We start from the raw sequence: 24558 nt of genomic DNA, 5'->3' as shown, positions 1-24558 counted from the left end.
TTGTTTGTTCCCCCGCGATTCGGCTCCCAGTTAACTAATAGCACATGAGCCCGGACATAAATTGCATTTGACGCAAAGTTTAATTCCGACCATTTAAAATTTCAACTGCCCCCTGAGCCTGCCTGCCCCTGGAGTTTGTTTACAGGCCTGATTATTTAAGGAAAAGACCATCTTCTAGATGCTTGCAACTAAAGGGAAGGCAAGGGCAGGCAGGCCAGCTTTGCAGCCCATCCACTGCTCTGAATGTGAGGAGGAAAATTCGTATTCTGAGCCCACAACTGTCTGTCCCCTGTGTGTTTCAACCCTGCCATCTTTGGGTGGTAAGAGCTTCAAGGGCTGATAAAATGCGCATTTAAGATCATATTCTAAACCACTGCGAGGCACGCATACACACAGGTACACTGCACACGCACACACACGCACACGCCAGTGTGCGCTCACGTAGACGCATGGGGACGTGCGGCTCTAACCAGGTTCCGGCTGATGGCAGAGAGGTGGTGTGGCTCCTTCCTCAGCAGCTCTGGGCCCCAGCTCCAAGTTATTGAGCCCAGCACACTAAGGCGGGCAGAAAAATAATGTTTCGATTTACTTAGAGATACAGTTGTTATTGCTATAACCTTAATGAAAGCAGTAAACAGCACAGTATTAAGGGAGATTTACACAGAAACGCTTTTAACATGTAGACATAGATTTTGCGATGCATACAGCACCTCCTTTCTAAAGGCAATCAATATGGTTATGAACGGTGGTGATAAATTATAGGCTCTGAAGCTAGAGAGGGAGGTTTTTTGCACGGGTGTATAAATCAGGTGGTATTGGCGTTCCATGGGGCCCATGCACCACAGTAAATCTGCCAGGCTCGGACAGGCACAGGGCTTGCATTAGCAGTTTCGAGGCTGTCTGCTAAACTCCTGTTTACCCGGGGCATCAGCCGGCCTCGTCTTTGTTATAATTCTGTATTTGAATGGAAGCCCATAAAATATGCCTCTTTATTCCCCTCTCCGTGAGTTGGACTCTCTCACGGTCCCCAGAACAGTCTGCTGGTTTCATATGTGTGTGTGTGTGTACACATGCCTGTGTGGCTATTTATTTAAGAACATAATTCAGGAATGGAGCCATTCCTGTTGACACAGAGGAAAGGAAATTTATATCAAGGAGAAAGCCTAGCCTATACATAGCAGGGCAACTTGGTGAGCAGACATTCTGCAGAATTTTAGAATCTATCTTAACTCAGAAGCTATCTCCAAGCCCAGCTGCTTCATGAAGGGAGGGCCATGACTCCAGCCTCAGAATTGGACTCCTCTGGGCTTTCTTGCAAGTGCTAAGGTCAGCTCTGCCAGATGAAGCTCTTGTGAGCAAGGGCTGGGGGCTACCTGAGGACGGAAGAGGAGACCTTGAGTGACAGGGCTCTGGTCTGGGACTTTCTGAGCCCAGCTGGGTCTCCAGAGACAATTTAGATACTGAAACTGTTGCTAGTCCCTCTGGAAATGCCGATGCCCCCCACCCCTTTTCCTTTGTTTCTTAAAAGCCAGAGAAGCCACAGGATGGATCTGCGATATGGCCTGTGCCTCCTTAACCTACAGCCCAGGTTGGTGCTGCCATCCGCTAAGGAGACCTCCAGGTTCAAGCTAACTCCAAATCCTACGAAGCCCTTCTCTTCTCCTGCTCTGTGGCTGGCAGCTCAGCTCTTGTAACAAAGGCATGGAAATTGACAGCAGCTATGGCCACAATCTGAAGAATGGCAGAAAAGAAACAGCAGAGTAGGCCTTAAGGAATCACTGAAGGACCCAGGGCTTCTCTTTTTAGCTCAGAGCCATTTAGCTGAAATTGATGAGTGGATGGTCTTTAAGTCATTCTCCTTGGATTGGTCAGCTAAACAGTGGCCTGTCACAGATAACTGGCTTGGGAGCTGCCTCCATGCTCCTCAGGGTCTTCTTGGTGGTTGTCACACAGTGTGGCTGCTGAGTGGGGACAGGCTCCTTGTGAATGGTGTGCTCTGTCTAACCTCTCTCGTTCGCCCCCTGACTCACTGACGCGCATGCTGCCCACATCCCCCCTGCCCAAGACACCCCCTGCACCTCCCTCTGCTCCCCTCGTGGGCAGCAGGTGCCCATCCCTTGCCTGGCCTTGCCTACCTTTCTGCTCCTCATCCCTACAGTGAGGGAGACTCGGATGTGGACTCGGAGCTGGAGGACCGGGTCGACGGGGTCAAGTCCTGGTTGTCAAAAAACAAGGGACCTTCCAAGGCAGCTTCTGATGATGGCAGCTTAAAGAGTTCCAGGTGAGCATATGGCCTTGAGCTGGGAGGAAAAGCCATCTCATGCCACAAGGAATGGACAAGTAGCGCCTGGATCTCATGAGGGCAGGCCTGCGTCTCTTGCCTGGCATTTGTGACTGCAGCCCGAGCATGCTCCTGGCATGTGCGTGGGCACAGGAAGAGGCTTAGTTTCTTCTTAGCCAGGCCTGTGTTGCCCTTATTTTTCCCAGGTAATGTTTTCCCATTAGGCTGCAAGCTTTGGTTTGGTGTAGGTTAAATGTCACCTTTGCTTATTCATTCAACAAATGTTGATCAAGCTTCCTGATAGTTCAGACCCTTGGAATCAAGACTGGGATGGGGCACAGGGGACTCTTGATCCCACAGCCCTGGCCAGCTCTGGATCTCTGACATCTTACCATGAATAACAGCAGAAGAGGCACCAGTTCCACTGATTCTTGACCCAGCTACAGGCACATTTCTGTCTTTTTCTGCCCATTCTCTCCTTCCTCTAATCTCTTCACTGCCCCCACTTCTTTCCTCCTAATACCCATCCACTGGGGGAATGTGCTCCCCTGTTTTCTAGCCAGTCATAGTCCTCTGATCATACAGACAGCTACCCCTGGAATCCAGAGCTTCCCCTTCCCCATCTCTTTCCTACTGGCCAGTGTGGCAGCAGGGAGAAAGAACAGCCCCCACCCGTACCCCCAACCACCCCCATAAAGCCATATCCCTGCTCCCCCCACAACAGAATCCCGACCCCCAACTCAAGCCCATCCTGATCCTCCAGGACACACCCTTCCCCATCCTCTCCCAGAGACAGCAGGTAGACTGGGTTGAAAAAGTAACGTCTCTCCCTCCCTTCTCCAGCTCCCCCAAGGCCCCTTCCCCAAGCCTGGCCCCTCACCAGAAGCACCCAGCAGCCCCCCCTAATTGGTTTAATGTATTCGGCCAAACAACGTTTTGTTATTGCAGATAATGCCGGCTTCCCCGCCCCACTGCTGTGGTTCACCACGGAGTGGCACGAGGCTCCAGGTAGTTGACAATGAAATAAATTGAACTAAACGTTTAGAGGGGGAAAAGTGATGAAATAGAACAATAGTCTAATTTACATGACATTCTCCATGAAGCTATTTTCACTGACGCAAATTATTTTGCTTCATTTCCTCCGACGCTCTCACCACCACTTTGCCAGGGCTGCTGCCGTTTTCTCCTCCTTTTGCCTCCCTCCCCCTGTGTCTTTATTCTCTGGGTTTAATGCTTGTTCCTCTCTCTCTCTCAACCTCCCTCTCTCCCTGCTGCCCTCATCCACGGCTGGTTCTCGCACCCTCCCTCGGAACGGCCCTCAACAGCCTCTCTAAGGAGGCCGCAGGGGTGGAGGAGAGGCCATCCTCGGTGGTGAGCTCCCTGAGCTATCGGAAGCGGCTCACCTTGAAGGACTCCATTGGGGGCACCGGGGATGCGGATTCGCTCTTCACCTCCCTCAGCGAGCGGGCGGCCTCCCCAGAGAGGCCCCCTAGGAAGGCCCGTGTGGGCCCCAGGGAGGAGCCAGGCCCGGGCAGGAAGTCCGAGGAGCCGGAGGAGTGTGGCTCTGTCCTCTCAGGGACTGGGGGGCGCGCTGGCCGGGGGCCGGAGAAGCGGTGGGGCTCCGACTTCAGCCGGGCCTCCACCGTCTCTGCACCCGTCAGCCGGGCCTCCTCGGCCACGCGGCGGGGCTCTGGCGAGGACAGGGCTGGCTCTTCCCTGAGTTTCTCGCTGTCGGGCTCGCCTGGTTCCCGCCGCAGCACCTCCCGGCTCGACAGCCTGACCAGGACGCTCAGCCCTTCCCTGAGCCGGGCCTCTGGCCTAGGCCGGGAGAGCCCTGATTCCCGCCTGTCCCTGGGCCGGAGCTGCCTAGAGGAATGGGACGACGGAGCCAGTGTGGCCCTGAGCGAGGCCTGCTCGCAGTACAGCCACCCGTCGCTGGCACGCAGTCTGTCGGTGCCACCCCGGCCACGCAGCTCTGCCTCGGCCATGGATGAGCCTCCCAGCTCCAGCGTCCGCTCCGTCAGCCGTCACTCCTACCTGGACCCAGACCTGGAGGCTGCCATCAACGAGGTCTTGAGCTACAAGCCTGTTCCATTCCAGCGGAGCAGCCTGGAGCCCGACTCCGAGGAGGATGACAGGAAGAGCATCCAAAGTGCCCGGAGCGCCCAACTGGCCCCCCCGGAGCGAGCTGCCAGCATCCGCCGCTCCGCCTCTGCTGCTGATGTGTCCCGGTCCCGCAGCGGCCGGAAGAGCCGGAGCCGGCGAAGGAGCAGAAGGAGCAGCTCCAGCTCCAGCTCCAGCTCCGAAGCTTCCTCGGAGCACAAGAGGCGGAAGAAGGGGCGCTCTCGGAAGAGCAAGAAATCTAAGTCGAGAAGAAAGAGAACGGAGACGGAGTCTGAGTCCTCCTCGTCGTCATCTAGCGGCTCGACCGTCTCCAGCCACAGCCGCTCCAGTGTGAAGAAGGGCCCAGCTGCAGAAAGTGAAGAGACTGGGCAGACGCACCAGCTGTCGAGGAAGGAGGAAAAGAAGCGCAAGAAGGAGGTGGACAGCCTGATGATGCGGTACCTGTACCGGCCCGAGAGCGACTAGCGCAGTAGGTGGCACCCGGCCTGGGTTCAGCATGGCATGTCCCACCCGGTGTGAACTAACGTGCTCCCTGTCCCACAGGCCGCCACCTTAGGGCCCACGCGCATTCCTCTCGGGCATGCCTGGCCTCGGAGAGCCTCCTGGCTGCCTTGATGCAGGGGCCAGCCAAGCTGATCAGTCATCCTGAGCCCTGAGCCCCATCAGCCGAACTCGCTGGTGATGTCATAGCTCCCACTTACAAGACCCTGAACCAGGGACTGTCCTTAATACTTTCCACACTTTAGTCACTTATCCCTCACAGTAACTCCATAACAAAGGTCTGAGTAGCCCTGTTTCATAGAAGATGAAGCTGAGGCTTGGAGAGGTTAAGTCACTTGCCATGTGGTCACACACAGCTGGGAAGGGTTGTTGCCAGGGTCTGAATGGGGTCTGCCCAACTCCAACACTCTTGCCCTTACCTACTCCTCCACGCAGCCAGTGCAGAGCACATGGGCAACATGTTTACTGTGTGTGCCCAGCAGCACCCATTCAGGAGCTTTCGTTCATCGCCCCAGCAGGCTGGGGGCCAGGAAAGGTCCCAAACTGACACCGCAGCTGTGATTGGTGCACATCAGTGGCCCTAAGCTATTATTGGGCCTTTTGCTTAGCTCTCCCTCCCCCGCCCTGCCCCCTCAAAGCTACCTTCCTCTCTGGCATAGATCTCAAGCCTAGGAGTACAAGGCTCCCAGGGCTACAGCCCACACAGTGCCACACCCTACAGCAGACCCAGGAGATGCCTGGCTCTCTCCCCAGCCCTCCCACCAAAGGCCCACACATGGGCGTCACCTCGGTTCTACTCATCTTGTAAGGTTCTAATGAATAGAAATTAGCAGCTGCTGAGTGACAGCCCCCTCCTGGCTCCCCTGCCTCCCCCAGCTCTTCTCCCTGTGGGGAGGGAGATCTAGCAGTTAGGCCCTTTATGCCCACACCCCCACCGTGGAAGAAGGGCAGAGCCTGACTCATTGGAATCCCATTGTTGCCAGTTTCTCTGGTGGGTGGTGACATTTTAGATCACCCTGCTTATGTGAAGCTGTTTTCAGCATGATGCCCTCCCAGGGCAAGCTTGCTGCTTCCCAGGAGGTATGACCCCTGAGTGCAGCCCCCTGGGGCACAGACATTTGTCTCCCAGATGCATGAACTAACACACCTGTCGCATGCTTGTGCTGTGAGTAGCTGGACACCTAGGCTGACTTTGAATGGATTATACCAAAAGGGACTGATGTAAGACCTTTTAAGGAATGGAGCAAGTGGAATGGCTCAGCCCTGCTCTGTCACTTCCCCCATGCAGCAGATGGTTACTGGGTGCTCCAGGAGGAACAGGAAGCATCTCTGTTGTACTAGGGAACCAGTGTTGGCTCCATAGTAAGACAAGAGTTGGCCGAGTGCGGTTGTTCACACCTGTAATCCCAGCACCTTGGGAGGCCGAGGCAGATGGATCACCTGAGGTCAGGAGTTGAGACCAGCCCGGCCAAGATGGTGAAATCCTGTCTCTACTAAAAATACAAAAATTAGCCGGGCGTGGTGGCGCACGCCTGTAGTCCCAGCTACTTGGGAGGCAGAGGCAGGAGATCGCTTGAACCCGGGAAGTTCGGAGGTTGCAATGAACCGAGATCGCACCACTGCACTCCAGCCTGGGCGACAGAGCGAGACTCCATCTCAAAAAAAAAAAAAAAAAAAAGACAAGGGTCAAAATATTTGATCAGGCATCTCAGCCTTCCTCTTAGCAGCCCTGCTAAGTGCCCTACACCCCTAGGGCAGGAAGTCAGCTGATGGACCTGGGAGAGAGGTTTGGAAAGCAAAGAGGGCCAGGCCTTTTTGCACACTGCGTCTCAACCCCCAGATGGACATGGGCCTAAAGCTGGGCCATCTCACACTGACTGGCAACTGGCAGATTTCAGACCCCAATGCCATCAGCCTACCATCACCCTTGACCCCACAACCAGCAAGAACAAAAAGACCAAAAGCCTGTTTCTTCCACCAGCCACGAGCACAGTTCCTCTTTTCCACCAGGAAAGCTGTAGTCGTTGTGACGCCCTGTATACCACCCCCTCCAAGGAGGATTGGATTCAGTGTTGGTAGAGTGGCACCAAGCCAGAACCTAGTCAACCAACACGGAGCCAGAGGGAGAAGGCCTGGGGAGGGAGAACCTCAGTGGCGCTCAGCATCAACTGGCTTTGGAGTGGGGGCATGGGATGGAGCAGTCTCTTAGCTTCCCATCTGTTGATGAGGACCAGCAAGAATTTACAACAGGAACGCAGCTTCCATAGCACATTCAAGGGAGGGGAGCTGCCGCTCTGGGCTTGCCTGGCGGGAATTAGCTTATGTACCAAATTGTTTGTGACAGCGCTGAGCAGGAGGCACTGGCTTGTGGGGAGGAAGGCTTTTTTAAACAATTTGGTTAAAATGTTCAAATTGTCAACCCTGACTCTTGCCCTGGAGAGGAGGGCAGCTGCCTGCTGTTGACTCCCTGATGGCTGGAGCAGTGGAAGCCACTAAGAATGGCTAACGATCACCCAAGCTACAGGCAAGGGCAATCTCATGTGTCCGCAGCCCAAGGCAGAGAGAGACATGGAGTTTACCACCTCCCCAGCAGCCTCTGCCACTGCCCAGTGTCTTGATGAAACAGTATGGAAACCTGGCTGTCATTTATCCAGGTGTCTGCCTACCTGGCACAGGAATGTGGGCTTGGGGAGTGGAACCCCCACCTTAAAAAGAGGTGAGGCAATGGAAAGGACCAGAGGGCCCTGATTCAGCAATTTACAGCACCTCGGAGCTCGCCAGCAGCCTCTCATTTGCATCTGGATTCTAGCCCTGGCATCTGTCTCACCCCCCTCCGCTCACAAAGTAACCCCACTGTCTTTCCACAAAGCCAGGCGCTTGTTAGCCTAACGGCAGACCATAGCCCTGAGTGCCCAGAAATTTTATGTAAAAAATGAGAACCAAACCAGGCTCCCACTAATTTAGAATTGAAACAACCCCAAAGCTAAAATAACCCCAATTTTTTTCTATGTTACACAGTCATCAGTGAGCTTTATAATTTTGTCCTCACTTTGATAGGTCTATACTTTGTCCTATCAAAGTAAGACTCATTTATGTTCAGTCTAGTTTGTGTTAAATGTGTTTTGTGCTATCCTGATTCCTTTAAAAATGGTAATTCATTCATGAGAAATACGATAAGTATTAACCAGACTGCCCCATTCCTGAACCATTTTGCATAATTGAACATGTATTCTATCAGCCTCTTCCTTTCCCCCAGGGATAGAGACCGACATCTCTTCATACAACCCCTGGGCTCTCGCCCAAGCCAGCAGGAGAATTCAGGTTTGGTCTTGTGTGTGTGTTTTTTTCCTCTCAGGTCATCCAATCGAGTGGCTGGCAGGGTGAAGTCGTCCAAAGTCTTTGAGGTCTAAGAGTCCCAGATTCAAGTTTACATACTGGCTGTGTGGCCTTGAGGAAGATCCTTTCATCTTTTTTTACTGGCTTCCTCGTAATATTTCATAGGGTTATTGTGAACAATAAGGTAGCCCATCTCACATGCCTAGGCCGTGTCTTACACAGAGGAGTGCTCAGTGACCAAATCTTGCCCTCTGCATCTCTCACTGCCACCTTGGGAAAAGCTAAGAAGAAGGTTCTTTCTGCAGAACCTTGACTCCTCCTCTTTTGGTTTGGGGTTAGAACTTTAAAAGGGCTAGTAAACAAAGGGCCTTTTCGCTTCTTAAGTCAGAATTATAGGCAGCAGGGAACATGGAACTCCTGCTTGCCCAAGTTGGAACCCTAGGATCTGGAGGCAGGGCTGCAGCTCCAGGGACCACGCTCAGTGTGGGGCACCAGTAGGAGAGGAGCCACACTGGGCTGTGTTTTCTCCAGTGGTGTTGAAACGAGAGTGCACTTGAACCGACAGAGGCAGTGGAGGCAGGAGGAGTAGGGAAAGGTGGTCCCAAGGCTTTGGGAGAAAAGAGAAGGTGAATGGAGCTGTGAGATGAGGTCCCCTCTTCCCTGTTCAGTGCCATGATCCTGCTCCATCCGGGGGAAGAGGCCTCCTCACATCCGGGATAGCTGGAAGCCTCCAGAGCCAGTGGCCTGATGAAGACTCTGAGTTATGTTATTGTACCAAGAAAGGGGCTTTTCCCCTTGGGCCACCCTAAAACAGGTCTTCCCAGCCTCTCTTTCCTGAGCCTCCATTTCTTGTTAGTAGATGATGGCATGGTCAAAGGTAAAAATCCTCACAGGCCTCAGGGGAAAGGGTTCAGATCCGGGAGTATTTGACGGGGAAAGGGCCTCCTCCTCAGAAGGAATCTTTTTAGGAATTACTCGCCTAAGAGAGTCCCTACCCTAGACAAGTTGCAATCACCAGACCTCCAGTCTCCAGGCCAATGTGGTTCATGGACTGCCTGCTTCAGAGCCTTCTGGGGAAGGACTGAAAATGCAGAATTCCTGGGTTGTACCCAGGAGCCAGCGATTCAAGGTTTCTAAGAGGAAAGGCCCAGCAGCCTGCATCAGATTCTTATGCACGCTTGAGTCCGAGACTCACTGCTCTCAGCATCCCTTTCCTCGGAGCTTTAAAAGCTTCCAGAGTCGCCTTCCTCTTACCGCTTTGAGTATCTTCCAAGTAAGCCAAGGAAGGTTTTTACTTCACAATGTTTGGCTTTTGGGGAGTGCTCTGACGCAGCTTTGTGGGCCTCCAGAACCAAAGGCGTGAGTGCTTAATGGGGGAGTGTCATTTGTCCCTAACCTTATTCCTCTGTCCCTGCAGCCCCACCAGCTACTGGAAGTCCCTTGCCCCTGACCGGTCAGATGATGAGCACGACCCTCTCGACAACACCTCCAGACCCCGATACTCCCACAGCTATCTGAGTGACAGCGACACAGAGGCCAAGCTGATGGAGACTAACAAATAGCCCAGGGGAGTAGTTCGCAGCCCTTTCACCCCACGGCCTGTGGCTGCCTGGGCACCACTCCCAGGAAGTGGTGGGGCGCTGGTCTCCCCCACCCGACTGCTGATCTGCATGGGAAACACCCTGACCTCCTTCTGTCAGGGGGACTTTCCAGGCTATGGGTGTCTGATGTCTCCACGTGGAAGAGGTGGGGGAAAGAGGAGTTTCTGAAGAGAACTTTTTGCTCCTCTCTGCCTCAAAATGCCAGATTCTTGGCTTCTACCCTGGGCCACCGTGGACAATGGCAGGTGGCCTGGCACTGCATGGCGCCAGCACATTGACCTCCCTCTCAGCTCCCTGCTCAGGGACGGTGGACAGGTTGCCTACTGGGACACTCTAGGTTGCTGGGTCCATGGGGAGGATTGGGGGAGGAGCAGCAATGCCTTCCCTCTCGTGTGGGGTGGGGGCTCTCTTCTTGGTGCCTGCTGTCTTTCTACTTTTTAATTTAAATACCCAACCTCTCCATCACAGCTGCATCCCTGAGAGTGGGAGGGGGCTGCAGGGGTAGCTGGGGCTCCCAAGAATGACTCGGGAATGTCATCTCCATCTTCACCCTTGAGAGAGCAGTCCTTTCTCTGTGCAGCTGGAGACATTGGTGAGCAGAGCCGGGTCTAGGTTCTTACGAATGAGTTTGGGAGGGGCTCTCCGGTACTGCTGGGCTGGGTTGAGCAAGCCTATACAGACAAGTGTGCGTGTGGACCATCCACACCTCCGGCCCCCACCCCACCCTCTTCGTCTCAGCGTGTTATGTGCAATGACCTATTTAAGATAAACCCATTCCAACTACAGCAGTTCAGGGCTGATCCAAGCACTGCCTCCCTCCTGCACTGTCCAGGTAGCCTGGACCATAAACTCAACTTGAGAGGGAAGACTTGGGGTTGAGGGCTTGTCATCAGAAAAACTGAAGATGGAAGTTTTGGCCATTAGACATGAGTCTTCACTCTGTGTCCTGAGCCCATGTCATTCTTCTTCTTCCAACCTCCCTGCCCCCACACACTCACCCCAGACACAACACCATGTGGTCTGGAGGTCCCAGCCCCCACCCTAAAAAGGTTATCCCTAACAACTCCACCAGACTTGGGAGCCCAAGGGCAGTGCCTGGTGCTGCTCCCATCTGCCACCCCTCTTCTCTCCTGCAATTGGTTTGTACTCACTGGGCTGTGCTCTCCCCTGTTTACCCGATGTATGGAAATAAAGGCCCTTTTCCTCCTGGCTTCGCCGGTTTTCCTGCCTGCTCCTTCAGGCTCAGGTAAAGTCCAGATTGGTCCTGGGGGCGAGTGGGCAGAGGTGGGATTCTGATGGGGACTGTGAGGGCATCACTCTGGTCTCTGGCCTGCTCCCCAAAGTGTCAGACCAGTGCCAGTTAAAGAGCTTGGGCAGCTCATTTTGGGGCAGGGAGAGGTAGTGGGATGAGGGGATTGGCCAAGGAAGACACAAGCCCCACCTTTTATGTGAAGAGCCTAGGGACTGTGATTCAGGTTAGCAAGGGTAGCAGAGCCTCCAAGCCTCATCCTCCCTGGCCTCCACAAGGGAATGTTGAGGTCCCTCTGATTGTTAAATCTCACCAATTACAGAGATTCTATCTTCTCTTCCTCTCTCTCTCTCCTTCTTTCTTTTTTTTCTTTCTTTTCTTTCTCTCGCTTTCATTCGTTCGTTCATTCTTTTTCTTTCTTTTTGGATTCAAGCCCTTCTCATTAGAACATTTTTTAAAAGCTTAATTTTAGCCATTTCAAAGGTGACTTTTTGATCAAAACTTGGCAGAACTAGCTCAGGCCCACAGGGCAACGTGAGTAGGTTGGGAGTGCTGTCTCTGCCCTGCTCAGTTCCTATCTTCATGCCCCTCTCCGTGCTTTGTTCCTTCATTGACAGCTAAGAGGCAGCTCATGCAGAAAGGCAAGAAACAAACGACACCCCTCCTCCTATTCTACCTTCTACCTTCTCATTCTGTAATGTGGCCAGTTATAATCCCTGAATGAATAAAGTAGTTTGGACAGATCGGTGGGAAAAGATAGCAAACAGCCCAAGTGCCGAGGCTCTGGTAATGTCAGCCTTCCAGAAAGAGTCCAAAAGGGAAGAAGGGAGAAAAGTCTCCCCCAAAATGAATGGGACAGAGTGTGAAGTGGATCCGTCTTGAACGGAGACTGCCCCCTCCACTGCCCCACGATAGAATAGAGAAGAGGATAGAGACAATAGTAAAAGGGAAGTTACTTTATTTTCTTCTGGAGACAGAGTCTTGCTATGTCGCCCAAGCTTGAGTGTAGTGGCGCGATCTCAGCTCACTGCAACCTCCACCTCCCGAGGTTCAAGCGATTCTCCTGCCTCAACCCCCCGAGTAGCTGGGACTTAACAGACATGTACCACCACGCCCGGCTAATTTTTGTATTTTTAATAGAGACGTTGGGCACCATGTTGGGCAGGCTGGTCTCGAACTCCTGACCTCAGGTGATCTGCCTGCCTCGCCTCCCAAAGTGCTAGGATTACAGGCGTGAGCCACTGTGCCTGGCCTAAGTTACTTTTTTTTTACAAAAAAAATAATTTTAAAAAGGCTGCTAGCTTATGTTCAGTTCTGTCACTCTCATCTTTTATTCCTGTTTTCACATAGCGTGGTACATTTTCTGTTTCTACTAGGAACTAGTGTGACAAACTCCCTGCCACCTTTAGATGAATGCCCAAATCTGTTCGCTCATACTGAGTCAAGCCTCTGGTTAACTGGAAACTCCAACATCAACCTCCAATAACCCGGCCTGGGGTAAAAAGCTTTGTTCAAGTCAGAAAACATATTCATTTGCTTAACAGTTGAGAAATATTTCATGACTGCCTGCTGTGCCTAGGCCCTATTTTGGGTGCTGGTGATGGGTAAGGTCCCTTCCTTCATAAAGTGGAGGGAGGTAGACACAAAATACATGCTGCACCTGCTAGTATGTGTAAGCTTGGAGTAGGTAGAGAGGAACACATCATAGTATCCATCCTCCGGGGATTTGTGGATGAGGGCTGGAGCAGACCCATGTGGAAATAATTACATAAGGCCTAACAAGGACAAAGAAGTTGCTTTGGACTTATTATGGAGGGAGATACTCTCTCTGGCGGGGAGAATTGGGAAAGCCTCTAAAAGGAGCTGCTATTTTTATAGGGACTTGAAAATAGCACTTCCACAGGTAGAGTTGCTGGGAAAGGCATATTGAGAAGAAGAAGAGTTTAAGCAAAGGTCCCGGGGCAAAAGAGAGGTGGTGGTAGAACATGCCACAGGCTGGCTGTGCATTGTCACATGACCAGTGCTTCTCCAAGTTTCAGCTGAGAAGGAGACAATTCCCTTGGCCCCAGAGGAGTCCAGGAGCCTTTAGGGCCACCAAAGCCAATGTTTATTTTGGGTGTACCTTGAAAGCTCTGCTGTTGACCTTACCTGTATGTTCATGGTATCCGTAGTCCTTAAGATGTTGCAGAATGCAAATCTGGCCCTTTGCCAGGCTCAAAGCCAGCCTGCTAGATCGTCCTCTATAACTGCAGATCCCCGGGATTGCTCTGACTCCTGAATGAGAGGCAGGGGCGGGAACCAGTGCCCCTGTGGGACTCCCCATGGTGCCCAGTCTGTGCCCATAAACAACAGTGGCAGGCAGTGACCCCTAAATGGTCTTCTTTTGTCTTTGTGTCTCCTTGGCAGATTATCCCAGTTGTCCTTCCCCCATCCTCCACCCCCTTGCCTGGTGGCACAGACACTTAGCGATTTGCTCCTTAATTGTCCCCCAGCTAGGCTGCGCAGATGCTGCTCTTTAATCTCTCCTGATAAATGAATCGCACCGCTCCTTTAATCATATGTTCATATCCAAGCCAATTTGAATCAATTTGGCAGGGAGCGTGTTGCAAGAGATGCCATGACTGCTGTTTCTCCCCCAGGGCCCTGGAGCCAGAGCGGCTGCTGTCCTTACCCTCAGCAAAGAGCCCAGGAGGCCCATCCAGGGAAAGGATCACCTACCTGAATAGTGGGGACTTTTCAAAGTCATTTAATTCGTTCCTGACCTCCAAGCAGGCCATGTGGGACTGGAGGGAGATGGATTCCCAAAGGCCTCAGAAGTGGGAGGGGGATCAGTCCGTTGCCTGCCTTGGTCACTGAATAAAGGGCCCCATTATCATCCCTGGGAGAAAGTACTGCCTTAAATCTAACCCTAATCTCTTCTGTTCCCTGTTCATTTCCACTGCACCGGATCTCTGGGAAGCTGGAACACTTCATCACCTTTTTTATAACAACACATTCCAGACAAGTCTATGGTAATTTGTCCTTGCTTGCTTCTACTGGCGGCCACCCCGACTCCTTCCATCTTTCCCTAGGACATATTTTCTAAAACCTCCAGCCTGGTGGGCAGTCCAACACGTTTGGTAATGTACCAAGCTCTTCTGCCTTTGAGGCTGCTGGCTTTTCACCTCCAGAGTGGTGCCCATGTGCAGTAGGGAAAACAAAGCAAAAATAGACAAAACCTGCCAAACTGAGTTCTGCTTCTAGCACTGCGACCTTGGAGAAGGGGCTTAACCTGTCAGGCCTCAGTTTCCCCAACTGTGAAACAAGGTAGTACTGCTGGCAAGAAACTTCTGGCTTCTAAATTCAGAGCTCCTTACCGCAGCCAAAAGAATCTCCCACGCCCTCCCCCTTCATCCCGCTAGTGAGGAACTGGAGGGACTGATGGGTGGTGCCAGTGGGGCTTCAAGATCCGGGTGCTGTGGAAGAAACGTCGCACATTCTCCATCGGGAGTTAGTTTCCATTCAGCCACTCGGTTGAATCTCAAGGTCCTCTCATTTCCTCTTCCCTAGTCCGCTCTGCCAGTCCAGGCGGTGCCCGATCATTCACTGGGAAACCGAACGCTCATTAGCATATTCATAGATATTGGCATATCCCCTGTTCTTTGGCGTGCGTAGCCCTCTGGTCCCGCCCCTGCCTGGAGGGTCTTTACGCACTTCCCAGAAGCCACGCCCCTTAAAAGGGCAATGGGTTTTCAAGCCCCTGACGGGCCGCCCATCTGCATTGCCCTTTTAATGATTACCGCGGCATTAGGACCGGTCTACTCTCCCAGCAACCCAGAAATACTGTTTCCCGCCACTTGGAAGTCTTCGGCCTGAGCTGAGGCCCAGGGCCAGTGACTGGGACTGAGAGGCCCCTTCCTACCCTGTCAGTAGTGAGAGGAGGGTTATAAGACCAACAATTGGCGGGGCGTGGTGGCTCACGCCTGTAATCCCAGCACTTTTAAGAGGCAGAGGCGGGTGGATCACCTGAGGTCAGGAGCTCGAGACCAGCCTGGCCAACATGGTGAAACCCCGTCTCAACTAAAAAAAATACAAAAATTAGCCGGGCGTGGTGGCAGGCACCTGTAATCCGAGCTACTTGGGGGGCCGAGGCAGGAGAGTGGCTTGAACCCGGGAGGCAGAGATTGCAGTGAGCCAAGATCATGCCATTGCACTCTGGCCTGGGGGACAAGAGCAAGACTTAGTCTCAAAAAAAAAAAAAAGGTCAAAAACAGTTCCCATTTGTTGAGCACTTACTATGATGGCCCCCAGCGCTTATGCACTTTGCCCTACAAAATTTCATTTCACCTCCATCACAACTCCGTGACGACGTCATCCTGGAGAGAAAACTGAGTCTGAGGGGTGATGTCATCTTTCTAAGCAGAGTCCTCAACTTGCTTCCAGCAGCTGGCCAAGCGTCTCCTAACTATTCTGGCCTTGGCAGAGGATGCAGTGAGAGGCAAGAAAGCAAAGAATCACTGTCGTAGTCCTCATCTCAAATCGCGTGTGCTTGGCATTCGCCAAGGCCTGGCCTCAGAAAGGAAACGCTTTTTGGCAATTTGGGGGGAAAATATCTACTTCACATTTGCGTCGCTCTTCACAATTTTCAGAGCATCCCCCATACATTATCACATTTTCACTTCACTCCCACTGTGCCAGCAATATGAAAAACAGTTCCACATCGCTCAGAATGCATATTTTAAGCTATATTCACTTCAGTCTAATTTCATTACAGTACAACAACAATCCAGACCATTCCCTGCTATTTGATCTGGGAGGAAAGATTTCCAGAGCAGTAGCCATTTTGGAGTTAACAAGGATGCTGGATGTGTTTAGAAGGAATTTGTACAGAGAAATTGAGTCTTCTGTAGTGTGAGCCCCAGTGATGGGTCATATACATAAGGGAAATTCCAAAAAGAGTGTGTGCTTTGTGACTGAAGTCAGTGACATAAATCCCCCAGTGGAATACTTATATGTGCAGATAGAATTTGCTGTAGATATCAAAAGTCAGCTATGACAGTTTTACCAAAAAAGAAAATTCAAAAAGGATATTATGTTTTGACACTATCCAACCAAATTATATTTGAAGTGGCTTAAGAGTCAAAGAGTTTCCACATTTTAATAAATTTTTATATGTTTTGTGCCACATCTATGATCTGACTAGATTAGGAAAAGCAGCAAATGGATTTGGGAAAGAGAGGACACTAGGGAATTTGAAAATGGAAATTAAGAAAAAAAAAAAAAAGTTAAGGCTGAGGTGGGTGGATCACCTGGGGTCAGGGGTTCAAGACCAGCCTGGCCAACATGGTGAAACCCCGTCTCTACTAAAAATACAAAAATTAGGCCGGGCGCGGTGGCTCACGCCTGTAATCCCAGCACTTTGGGAGGCCGAGGCGGGCAGATCACGAGGTCAGGAGATCAAGACCATCCTGGCTAACATGGTAAAACCTCGTCTCTACTAAAAAAAATTCAAAAGATTAGCCAGGCGTGGTGGCGGGCGCCTGTAGTCCCAGCTACTCGGGAAGCTGAGGCAAGAGAATGGCATGAACCCAGGAGGTGGCATGAACCCAGGAGGTGGAGCTTGCAGTGAGCAGAGATCGCACCGCTGCACTCCAGCCCAGGTGACACAGCAAGACTCTTGTCTCAAAAAAAAAAAAAAAAAAAAAAAATTAGCTTGGTGTGGTGGTAGGAACCTGTAATCCCAGCTACTCAAGAGGCTGAGGCAGGAGAATCACTTGAATCTGGAAGGCGGAGATTGCATTCAGCCGAGATCATGTTAAAAAAAAAATCTCTGTATGGGGAAGATATAGCCAATAGCTTCGGAAACATTAGGACTTTGAAAGATAGGTGAGTGACAGGCAGCCAGGCAAATATAAAATTGCATGTGATGTAAGAGGTCTCATGGCTCATCTTAACCCTGGGACCTGGCATCAATTGTAGGTTGGCACCCTTGCTTGAGGACTGCTGGGGGACTACTGTCCAAGGAAGAGTGACCCTAGTGAGTGCACTCCCTGGTAGGTTCTGCCCTGGAAGCACAGGTCTCATGGCCTGCCTTTGTGGGTTCCGGAGCACATCTGTGGGAGCTACTGTTTCTGGTGGAAACATACTCAGTCACTGGGCAGGTTTTAATAGTAGAAAGGAGCTTCTCCCAGGAACTGACAAAATAAGCCTAGAGAACCAACTAGAAAGTGAGGCAGTCTTACAGCTCTGTTAATGGGTTCCTAAGGTTACATATAGACATGACAAAAGTAGATGGGAAAACACAGATCAATAAATAAATATTAGAAGGGACCTCTGAAAACTGTAAGTAGTTTTATTTGGGGATGTGGGGTTACAGATGAAGTAGTGTGCTTTCAATACCAAGTTTTCATACAGTTTTTAAAAGTCAGTACAGATGTGTGTAGCAACACCAAAGAAGGCCCCAAAGTGTCATATTAGCTTGAGTATAAGAGTCACTTCTTTCCCAACATTTCATATACAGAAATCATAGCAGGCAGTGGGCGGGGGTTGGTAAACCGTGTGGCAAAGCTGCTTAGAAACTGCTTAGATCCCTTGCTCAGGGAAAGCCATTCTTAAAGCAGCAGGCTTCTCTTGGCATGGCTGAGAGGGAAGCTGGAAGAGGAACAGATTGGAGGGTGGAACATGAACAGGGTATTTAGGGGAGGCGAGCAGGGCGGATGAGACAAGAGCATCTAGACCAAGCCCTCCCACGCAGCCGGGAGCCCTGCAGGTGATGGGTTGAGGTGAGGATGTTTTTGTTAAAGGGACTGGCAGTAGGGTTGGGCTGAGGAGAAGCCAAGAGTTGAGAGGGTCATTTAGGATATCTGTGTCATAGTGATATACTTTTTTTTTTTTTTTTTAAGATCTGCAAGCAGGGGGACATGGCTTACTGGCCAGACTTTGTGCCTGGCTGGTAGATTTGTGCTTCTAACACATGGTTCCATCTGAGAAGGTATAGCCCCTTAGGGAAGTGTTGTTGCCAAGTTGAGTGACCAGTGAGTTTCTCTGAGAAATTGGAAAATGCGGGATCCCTAGTAAAATGGGAAACTCGGGGGTTAAGGTATCCTGGAAGGTCTGGGAGGAGCAAGTCCCCTGGGGTGTTGGTGTGATCTCCCTCTCCCTCCTCACCCCCAACTCCTTGCTCCCCAGTAGAAATCAGCTACAAATCTCAGCTTGTTGGGAACAGATGGCCTTGGCTGATGAATAAACCACCGCAGGCTGCTCCACCTGTTCTCAGGCTGGAATAATCAGCTCGAGACAAACATCAGCGCTGAAATAACTCATGGCAGCGGGTGATGCGCAGGCACTGATTCCAAAAATCTCTTAAACAGCCCCTCCAACTCTCTCCCCTCCCCAGCCCCTAGAGGCCATGGGGGAAGGTAATGGAACACAAAAGACAGATAGCGCCCCAAACTGAGCAGGAGGCCGGAGCTGGTAGTGCCACCAGCGGAAATGGGTGGAGGACAGGGCTGAGATATGTGGTGGAGTGGGGACATCCACTTCAGTGGGGAGGAAATCATTTCTCAGGAGCACGTAGAGAACATGGGCATTCCTGTGTTGGTCCATGGCCAAGGCTGAGGAGACTCAACTAGTCCGGGATGGTAGATACCTGAGAATTTAGGATTCATTTGATTTGTTCATTAAAGGAGTGAACTGCAAGTAGGGTCAAGCTACCAGGGAATCTCTCAGCAGCTCACACAGTTCTGGCAGCAACCGCTGGGGTCTTCTCCCGCTCCCTCTGTCGATGGGTGTCTGGGTGCCCACAGTTGTACAGATTTGTGTTCAGCCTCCCCCAATTCCCGATGAACTCAGCTGGGCTAACGTTCCCTGGCACTAGCAGATGAGCCCGTCGGAGGAGTGACAGTGCAGGGAAGCAGTGGTGATGGGCAGTGGGGGATGCCAACTGAGATGGGGGTCTGAATCCCTGTGGAGCTGGTCAGGAGAGGGCAGGGAGGCAGAGAAGAAGCTGACTGTTTGCATTGGTTGCCTCAGGCAGCTGGCTCCCTCAGTCTGGCCTCCAGGCCTGGTACACAAAGCAGAGGACTCCAGAGGCTGTGTGGGCTTACAGCGAAGCAGCTTGAAGAGCCCTCCAAACCCCAAGTTGCATTTTTAAGTGCCAGTTATTCTTTCCCCAGTGTCCTGCCTAGGGCCCAGGACATTGGAGACTGAGCCCTCCCCTCTTACTTAGGGTCCTGCAAACCTGTTCTCCTCCAAGCTGGTTCTGCCCACAGAGGTGCCGAGGTAGCGCCTGTCCTCGTAAGTGGCTGGCTCTGAGGTTCTCACCCCTGGCTGTTTCGGTTTATATACAAAAAGTTTTAAAACATAGTATAATGAATGAACCTGTTGATATGGTTTGGCTGTGTCCCCACCCAAATCTCATCTTTAATTGTAGTTCCCATAATCCCCATGTGTTGTGAGAGGGACCTGGTGGGAGGTAATTGAATCATGGGGGCGGTTACCCCCATGCTGTTCTTGTGATAGTGAGTGAGTTCTCACGAGATCTGATGGTCTTGTAAGGGACTTTTCCACTCTTCGCTCTGCACTCATTCTCTCCTGCCACCCTGTGAAGAGATGCCTTCCATCATGATTGTAGGTTTCCTGAGGTATTCCCCAGTCATGCAGAACTGTGAGTCAATTAAACCTTTCTTTATAAATTACCGAGTCTCGGATATTTCTTCATAGCAGTGTGAGACTGGACTAATACACCTGTTTTACCCATCAAGCAGCTTCAACAGTTATCACACCTCAGGAGACTGAGACGGGAGGATTCCTTGAGCCCAGGAGTTCAAATTCAGCCTGGGAAACACAGTGAGACCCCCGTATCTTAAAATATATATATAATTTAATTTTTTTTTTGAGACGGAGTCTCATTCTGTTGCCCAGGCTGGAGCACAGTGGCAAGATCTCAGCTTACTGCAGCCTCTGCCTCCCAGGTTCAAGTGATCCTCCTGCTTCAGCCTCCTGAGTAGCTGTGATTACAAGCACATGCCACCATGCCTGGCTAATTCTTGTATTTTTTTTAGTAGAGACGGAGTTTCACCATGTTGGCCAGGCTGGTCTCCAACTCCTAACTTCAGGCGATCCACCCGCCTCAGCCTCCCAAAGTGCTGGGATTACAGGCATGAGCCACCATGCCGTCCTTAATGTAATTTAAAATAAGAAAAATTAAAACAGTTATCAACAGGGAATCTTGCTTCATTGGCAACCCTGCCCACTTCCCCATTCTTTTCACTGTATTATTTTGAAGCTGACAGACATGATGTCATTTCACCAGGAAATAGTTGAGTATTCCTCAAAGAAAAGAAAATGAGGCCAGGCACGGTGACTTACATCTGTAATCCCAACAGTTTGGAAGACCAAGGCAAGCAGATCACTGGAGCCCAGGAGTTTGAGACCAGCCTGGGCAACATAGGGAGACCCCATCTCTACAAAAAATAAAAATAATTAGCTAGGTTGAGGTAGAAGGATCACCTGGGAGGTCAAGGCTGCAGTGACCTGTGATGGCACCGTTGCACTTCAGCACTTCAGCCTGGGCAACAGAGTGAGAGGCTGTCTTGAAAAGAAAAGAAAAGAGAAAAAAATAAATGAAAATAAAAGGACTTTTTTTTTTTTTTAGATGGAGTCTCGCTCTGTCGCCAGGCTGGAGTGCAGTGGCGTGATCTCGGCTCACTGCAACCTCTGCCTCCTGGGTTCAAGCAAGCCTCCTGCCTCAGCTTCCCAAGTAGCTGGGACTATAGGCACATGTCACCATGCCCAGCTAATTCTTAGTATTTTTCAGTAGAGACGGGGTTTCACCATGTTAGCCATGATAGTCTCCATCTCTTGACCTCATGATCCGCTCCCCTCGGCCTCGCAAAGTGCTGGGATTACAGGCATGAGCCACCACGCCCGGCCGACTTTTTTTTTAAATAGAGACAAGATCTTGCTGTTTTGTCCTGGCTGGAGGGCAATGGCATGATCATAGCTCACTGCAGCCTCAAACGCCTGGTCGCAAGTGATCCTCCCACCTTGGCCACCCAAAGCACTGGGATTACAGATGTGTGACATCACACCCAGCCAGAAAATGACTCTTCAAAAAACATAATCACAATACTCTTATCACACCTAAAAAAGATCAATAATTCCTTAATACAAAATTTCCAATGTTTAAACTTCCCTGATTTTATTATATATTATATATATTTTAAAGTTTACATTTTGTAATATATATTATATATTTATGTAAAATATATAATATATATTTTAAAATTGGTCTGTTTAGGATCCAAATAAAATTGAAGAGCTTTTTAAAAAATATGGTGCCTAGGGCCTTCTCCCGCGGCGATTCTGATTTAATTGGTCTTGGGTGGGTCCCAAGCATCATCTTTTTAAAGCTCCCCAGGTGGTTATAATGTGCAGCCAGGGTTGAAAAATGCTCTGCCTTTCCCCCTACCAGCTTCCCGCCAACTCCTCCATGTTCGTGCTGTTAAATACTTCTCCCCGTTTCTGATCAGCTGATCAGGCAGCTCCCAGAGCTGCTCAGATCAGGTGAGGGCTGCCCATCTTCTCCAGGTTCCTCTTTCAAGGTGGGTGCTAACTCTCTGTGAATACAGCATTCCCTTTCCCTCCAGATTCTCATACCATGTGCACCTGTTCCTATTTCTTTCTCCCCTAATAGACCTGGTGCTTGTTCCTGCCTTGCAAGTGTAGCAGATTTTTTTTTTTTTCTTTTTGCCTGAAAATAGCAAAATTCCTGCCTCAGGAAAAACTGAGAACTTCCTTGGGGGCTGTACTCACTTGGCTGCTCCAACGCCTCAGTGCCGTGCTGGAGCTGAGCATAGGGCCTGCTGGTGGTCTTGGCAGCAGATGTAAGGGAACCCAGGGATTCGAGTGGGACTCGAACCTGGCACATTTCGGGGAATCTAAGAAACTTTTCTCTCCTGAAGATGTTGGCCCCAGGAGCATTTTGGAGAGTGATGCCCGCATCCCTAGCTCTGTGCCTTTGCTCGCAGCTGTGAGCCTGCCTTCCCACGGCTGCTGTTTCCGTTCTCCAGCCCTCAACCCCTTCACTCCACTTGCCTTTTGAACTTGTTCCTCTCTCCCATGCCACCCCCATTCCATGCATCACTGAATGTTGGTGAAACAAATCTAGTCTAAAATAATGAGCAATCAACTACCCCGATGCTTGGGGGCAGGCTGGGCAGGGGCTGGGGGAAGGGGTAGGAGCTGAATCATTTATAAAGCTTAATAAAGATGCAGATGAGCAGTGCTAACTAGGAACCCCAGAGCTGGGCTTATTCATTATTCAAAGTTATGTAAATATCATGGGTCCTGCCTGTTAGAATCCCACCCCTTGTCTCTGCAGCTCCTCCAGGGCTGACAGATCCAGCCCACCTTGGTCCTCCCCCATTCTCCCTAATCCAGGTGCCTGCATTATCCCTGCCTTAGGCCCAGATATTTATTTCAGACCCTACCCCCAGGGTAATAAAAATCTTAGACCCCCCTTTCCAGCCAGCAGTAGTCCAGAAGTTTTGAGGGGAGGCCCTGGGCTTCAGATGAGCCTCTACAGGCCCAAATAGTGGAGCTTCTCATTTTTTAAAAAAGATTTCCAAGGAAAGAATGTAAGTGTGCTTATCTACATGTTTTAGTATCTCACAAATCTACCTAATGGGATGGATTTCCTGAAGTGTAAGTTTAATCCCTCTTGCTGCACTAAAAGCCCACCACTTAAAAAACCAAATTCTCTTTCCATCACTCTCCTGAGAAGAAAATGCAGGCATGGAGTTACTTTGCAGCCAACTGTCTCCAGACTGACTCAGCCATGTTGCCGCCTCTGGCCTTTCTAGATAGTTGACTCTCCTTCCTGGGTACACTCACATTCCTTAAGCTCTAAAACCCATTCTGGGATGCCAAACTCTGCTAGGGTCTAAACTGGTACTGAGGATAGTATATACCTCCTCCTCTCCCTACCACGATCCCTGACTGGTACTTCACGATCGCCTGGGTCTTAGAACTCAAATTACTTTGCCCTGACTCTCCTCCCTCTTTGCCAGTCTTTCCCCATTTCCCCACCATCTCCTCATCTTTTGGCGAGGCTGATATGAAAAATTGGGTCAGAGTCACGAAGGCATCGATTGCCTCTGCTCTCCCTTCTTTCCTGGCCTGGCTTTCTTTCCTCCCGCCCCCAATCTATTTTCAGCCTGCCTCTGCTTTCCTCAGTCTGCTTGCCAACCAGGCCAGCCTGTTTCTCTTCGTTGCCCTTATCTCTCCCCTGCAGGCTGTGCAGACCCCAGCTGCCCTTCCAGAGGTCTCTCTTCTTGCCTGCCCGATTGATTTTGATTTTCTTCCATCTTGAAGATCTGTACGGCGCGTCTGAAAGGGGATGTCTGGCCACGCTCAGGCAGAAGGGAAGCAGAGAAAGAATACTGGTTGGTCTGCTTTGGAAAATCCTTTGATATAACTGAAACCCTCAAGTTGTCCTGGGACTCCTTCTACAATGACTTTTGCTTTCCTCGAGGCCCAGAGACTGTTCCCAACATCTCCTCTACTATCCCACCCCACCCCACCTAAGAATGGCTGGTTTCCTCCTACTTGGGCACTCTGGGCCCATTTCCTTTGGTCTTAGGGGTGCGTGGCATCCCTGGGGGTCCTGGCCTGCCTCGTGGTCTGCACATTGCCAGTCTCTACTTTCCCAGCTTCTTGTCTCTCTCCCTTCTTCGCTGGCCCCATCCATCCCCCGACGCCCATCCTCCCTCACTCACCCCCCTGCCTCCTCCCACTCTTTCCTGGGCTCATCCGGAGAGGCCTCCACCAGCTGAGGCAGGACTTGGGAGCAGCCCCCACTCGTCCTTTCTCAGCCTCCGGGAGACACTGGTCCCTCCTTTAGCTGCCACCAACAAGCTGAATAAGGCTGGATATTTTGGAAGGGGAGCTGCAGCTGGCTGGGGGAGGGGGTGGCACTGAGAAGCCAGAGGGAACTGCGGGCAGCTGTGGGGTGAGAGGGGGCATTCTGAGCATCTTAGCTTCCCAACTTTCTTGGCTTGGGAGCTGGTGGAATCTTATTCTGGTCCTTCTCTGTGTCTCACTTGTCTGTCCCCGCCAGTGATAACACAATATCTTGCTTTACAACTCATCACATTCTTTCACTTGTGTCCAAAGGCCTGCATGGCTCACTCCTTCTCCTTCAAGTCTGCTCGAAGGCCCTCCTCTGTGAGTCTTCCTCTGACCACCCACCTGAAAGGTCAGACCCTCCCCCAGCTTTCCCTGTCACCTCCTCATCACCTGCCTCTGTTTTGTCCCCAAAGCATTTATCACCTTCTAATTTATAATTACTCACGTGAATTGCCTACGTGTCTCCTTCTCACTGGACTGTAAGCTTCGTAAGAATGAGATTTTTTTTTTAGGCCAGGTGCAGTGGCTCACACCTATAATCTCAACACTTTGGGAGGCCAAGGCGAGTGGATCACTTG

At 51.0% G+C, this 24558-nt stretch overlaps 1 protein-coding gene and 1 long non-coding RNA gene across 32 annotated transcripts in view; one reads left to right on the top strand and one right to left on the bottom strand.

The window, feature by feature from the left end:
• MYO18A (myosin XVIIIA) overlaps positions 1 to 11054 on the top strand; it is a 106119-nt gene extending 95065 nt beyond the window's left edge. For 21 of the 31 annotated variants that reach the window (XM_077970669.1, XM_077970675.1, XM_077970668.1 and 18 more), the window contains 2 exons: positions 2159 to 2281; positions 9660 to 11054. In XM_077970669.1, coding sequence (XP_077826795.1) covers positions 2159 to 2281; positions 9660 to 9804 — 268 coding nt within the window. In that variant the 3' untranslated portion in view covers positions 9805 to 11054. Of the gene's footprint in view, positions 1 to 2158; positions 2282 to 3606; positions 4875 to 9659 lie in introns of all 31 variants that reach the window. The other 10 variants (XM_077970656.1, XM_077970655.1, XM_077970657.1 and 7 more) reach the window with 1 other exon arrangement.
• Positions 11055 to 17950: 6896 nt separating this feature from the next.
• On the bottom strand, positions 17951 to 24476 carry LOC144335400 (uncharacterized). Its single transcript, XR_013406249.1, has 5 exons — positions 24426 to 24476; positions 20582 to 20663; positions 19607 to 19671; positions 19311 to 19399; positions 17951 to 18719 (listed from the first exon to the last, which is right to left on the bottom strand). It is a non-coding gene; the product is annotated as an uncharacterized LOC144335400 (long non-coding RNA).
• Between the last annotated feature and the right edge of the window lie 82 nt (positions 24477 to 24558).

The sequence above is a fragment of the Macaca mulatta genome, chromosome 16, assembly GCF_049350105.2.
Source record: "Macaca mulatta isolate MMU2019108-1 chromosome 16, T2T-MMU8v2.0, whole genome shotgun sequence".
In the NCBI taxonomy this organism is placed as follows: domain Eukaryota; kingdom Metazoa; phylum Chordata; class Mammalia; order Primates; family Cercopithecidae; genus Macaca; species Macaca mulatta.
The sequence above is the reverse complement of the archived record's forward strand: the minus strand, read 5'-3'. Positions and strand labels throughout refer to the sequence as shown.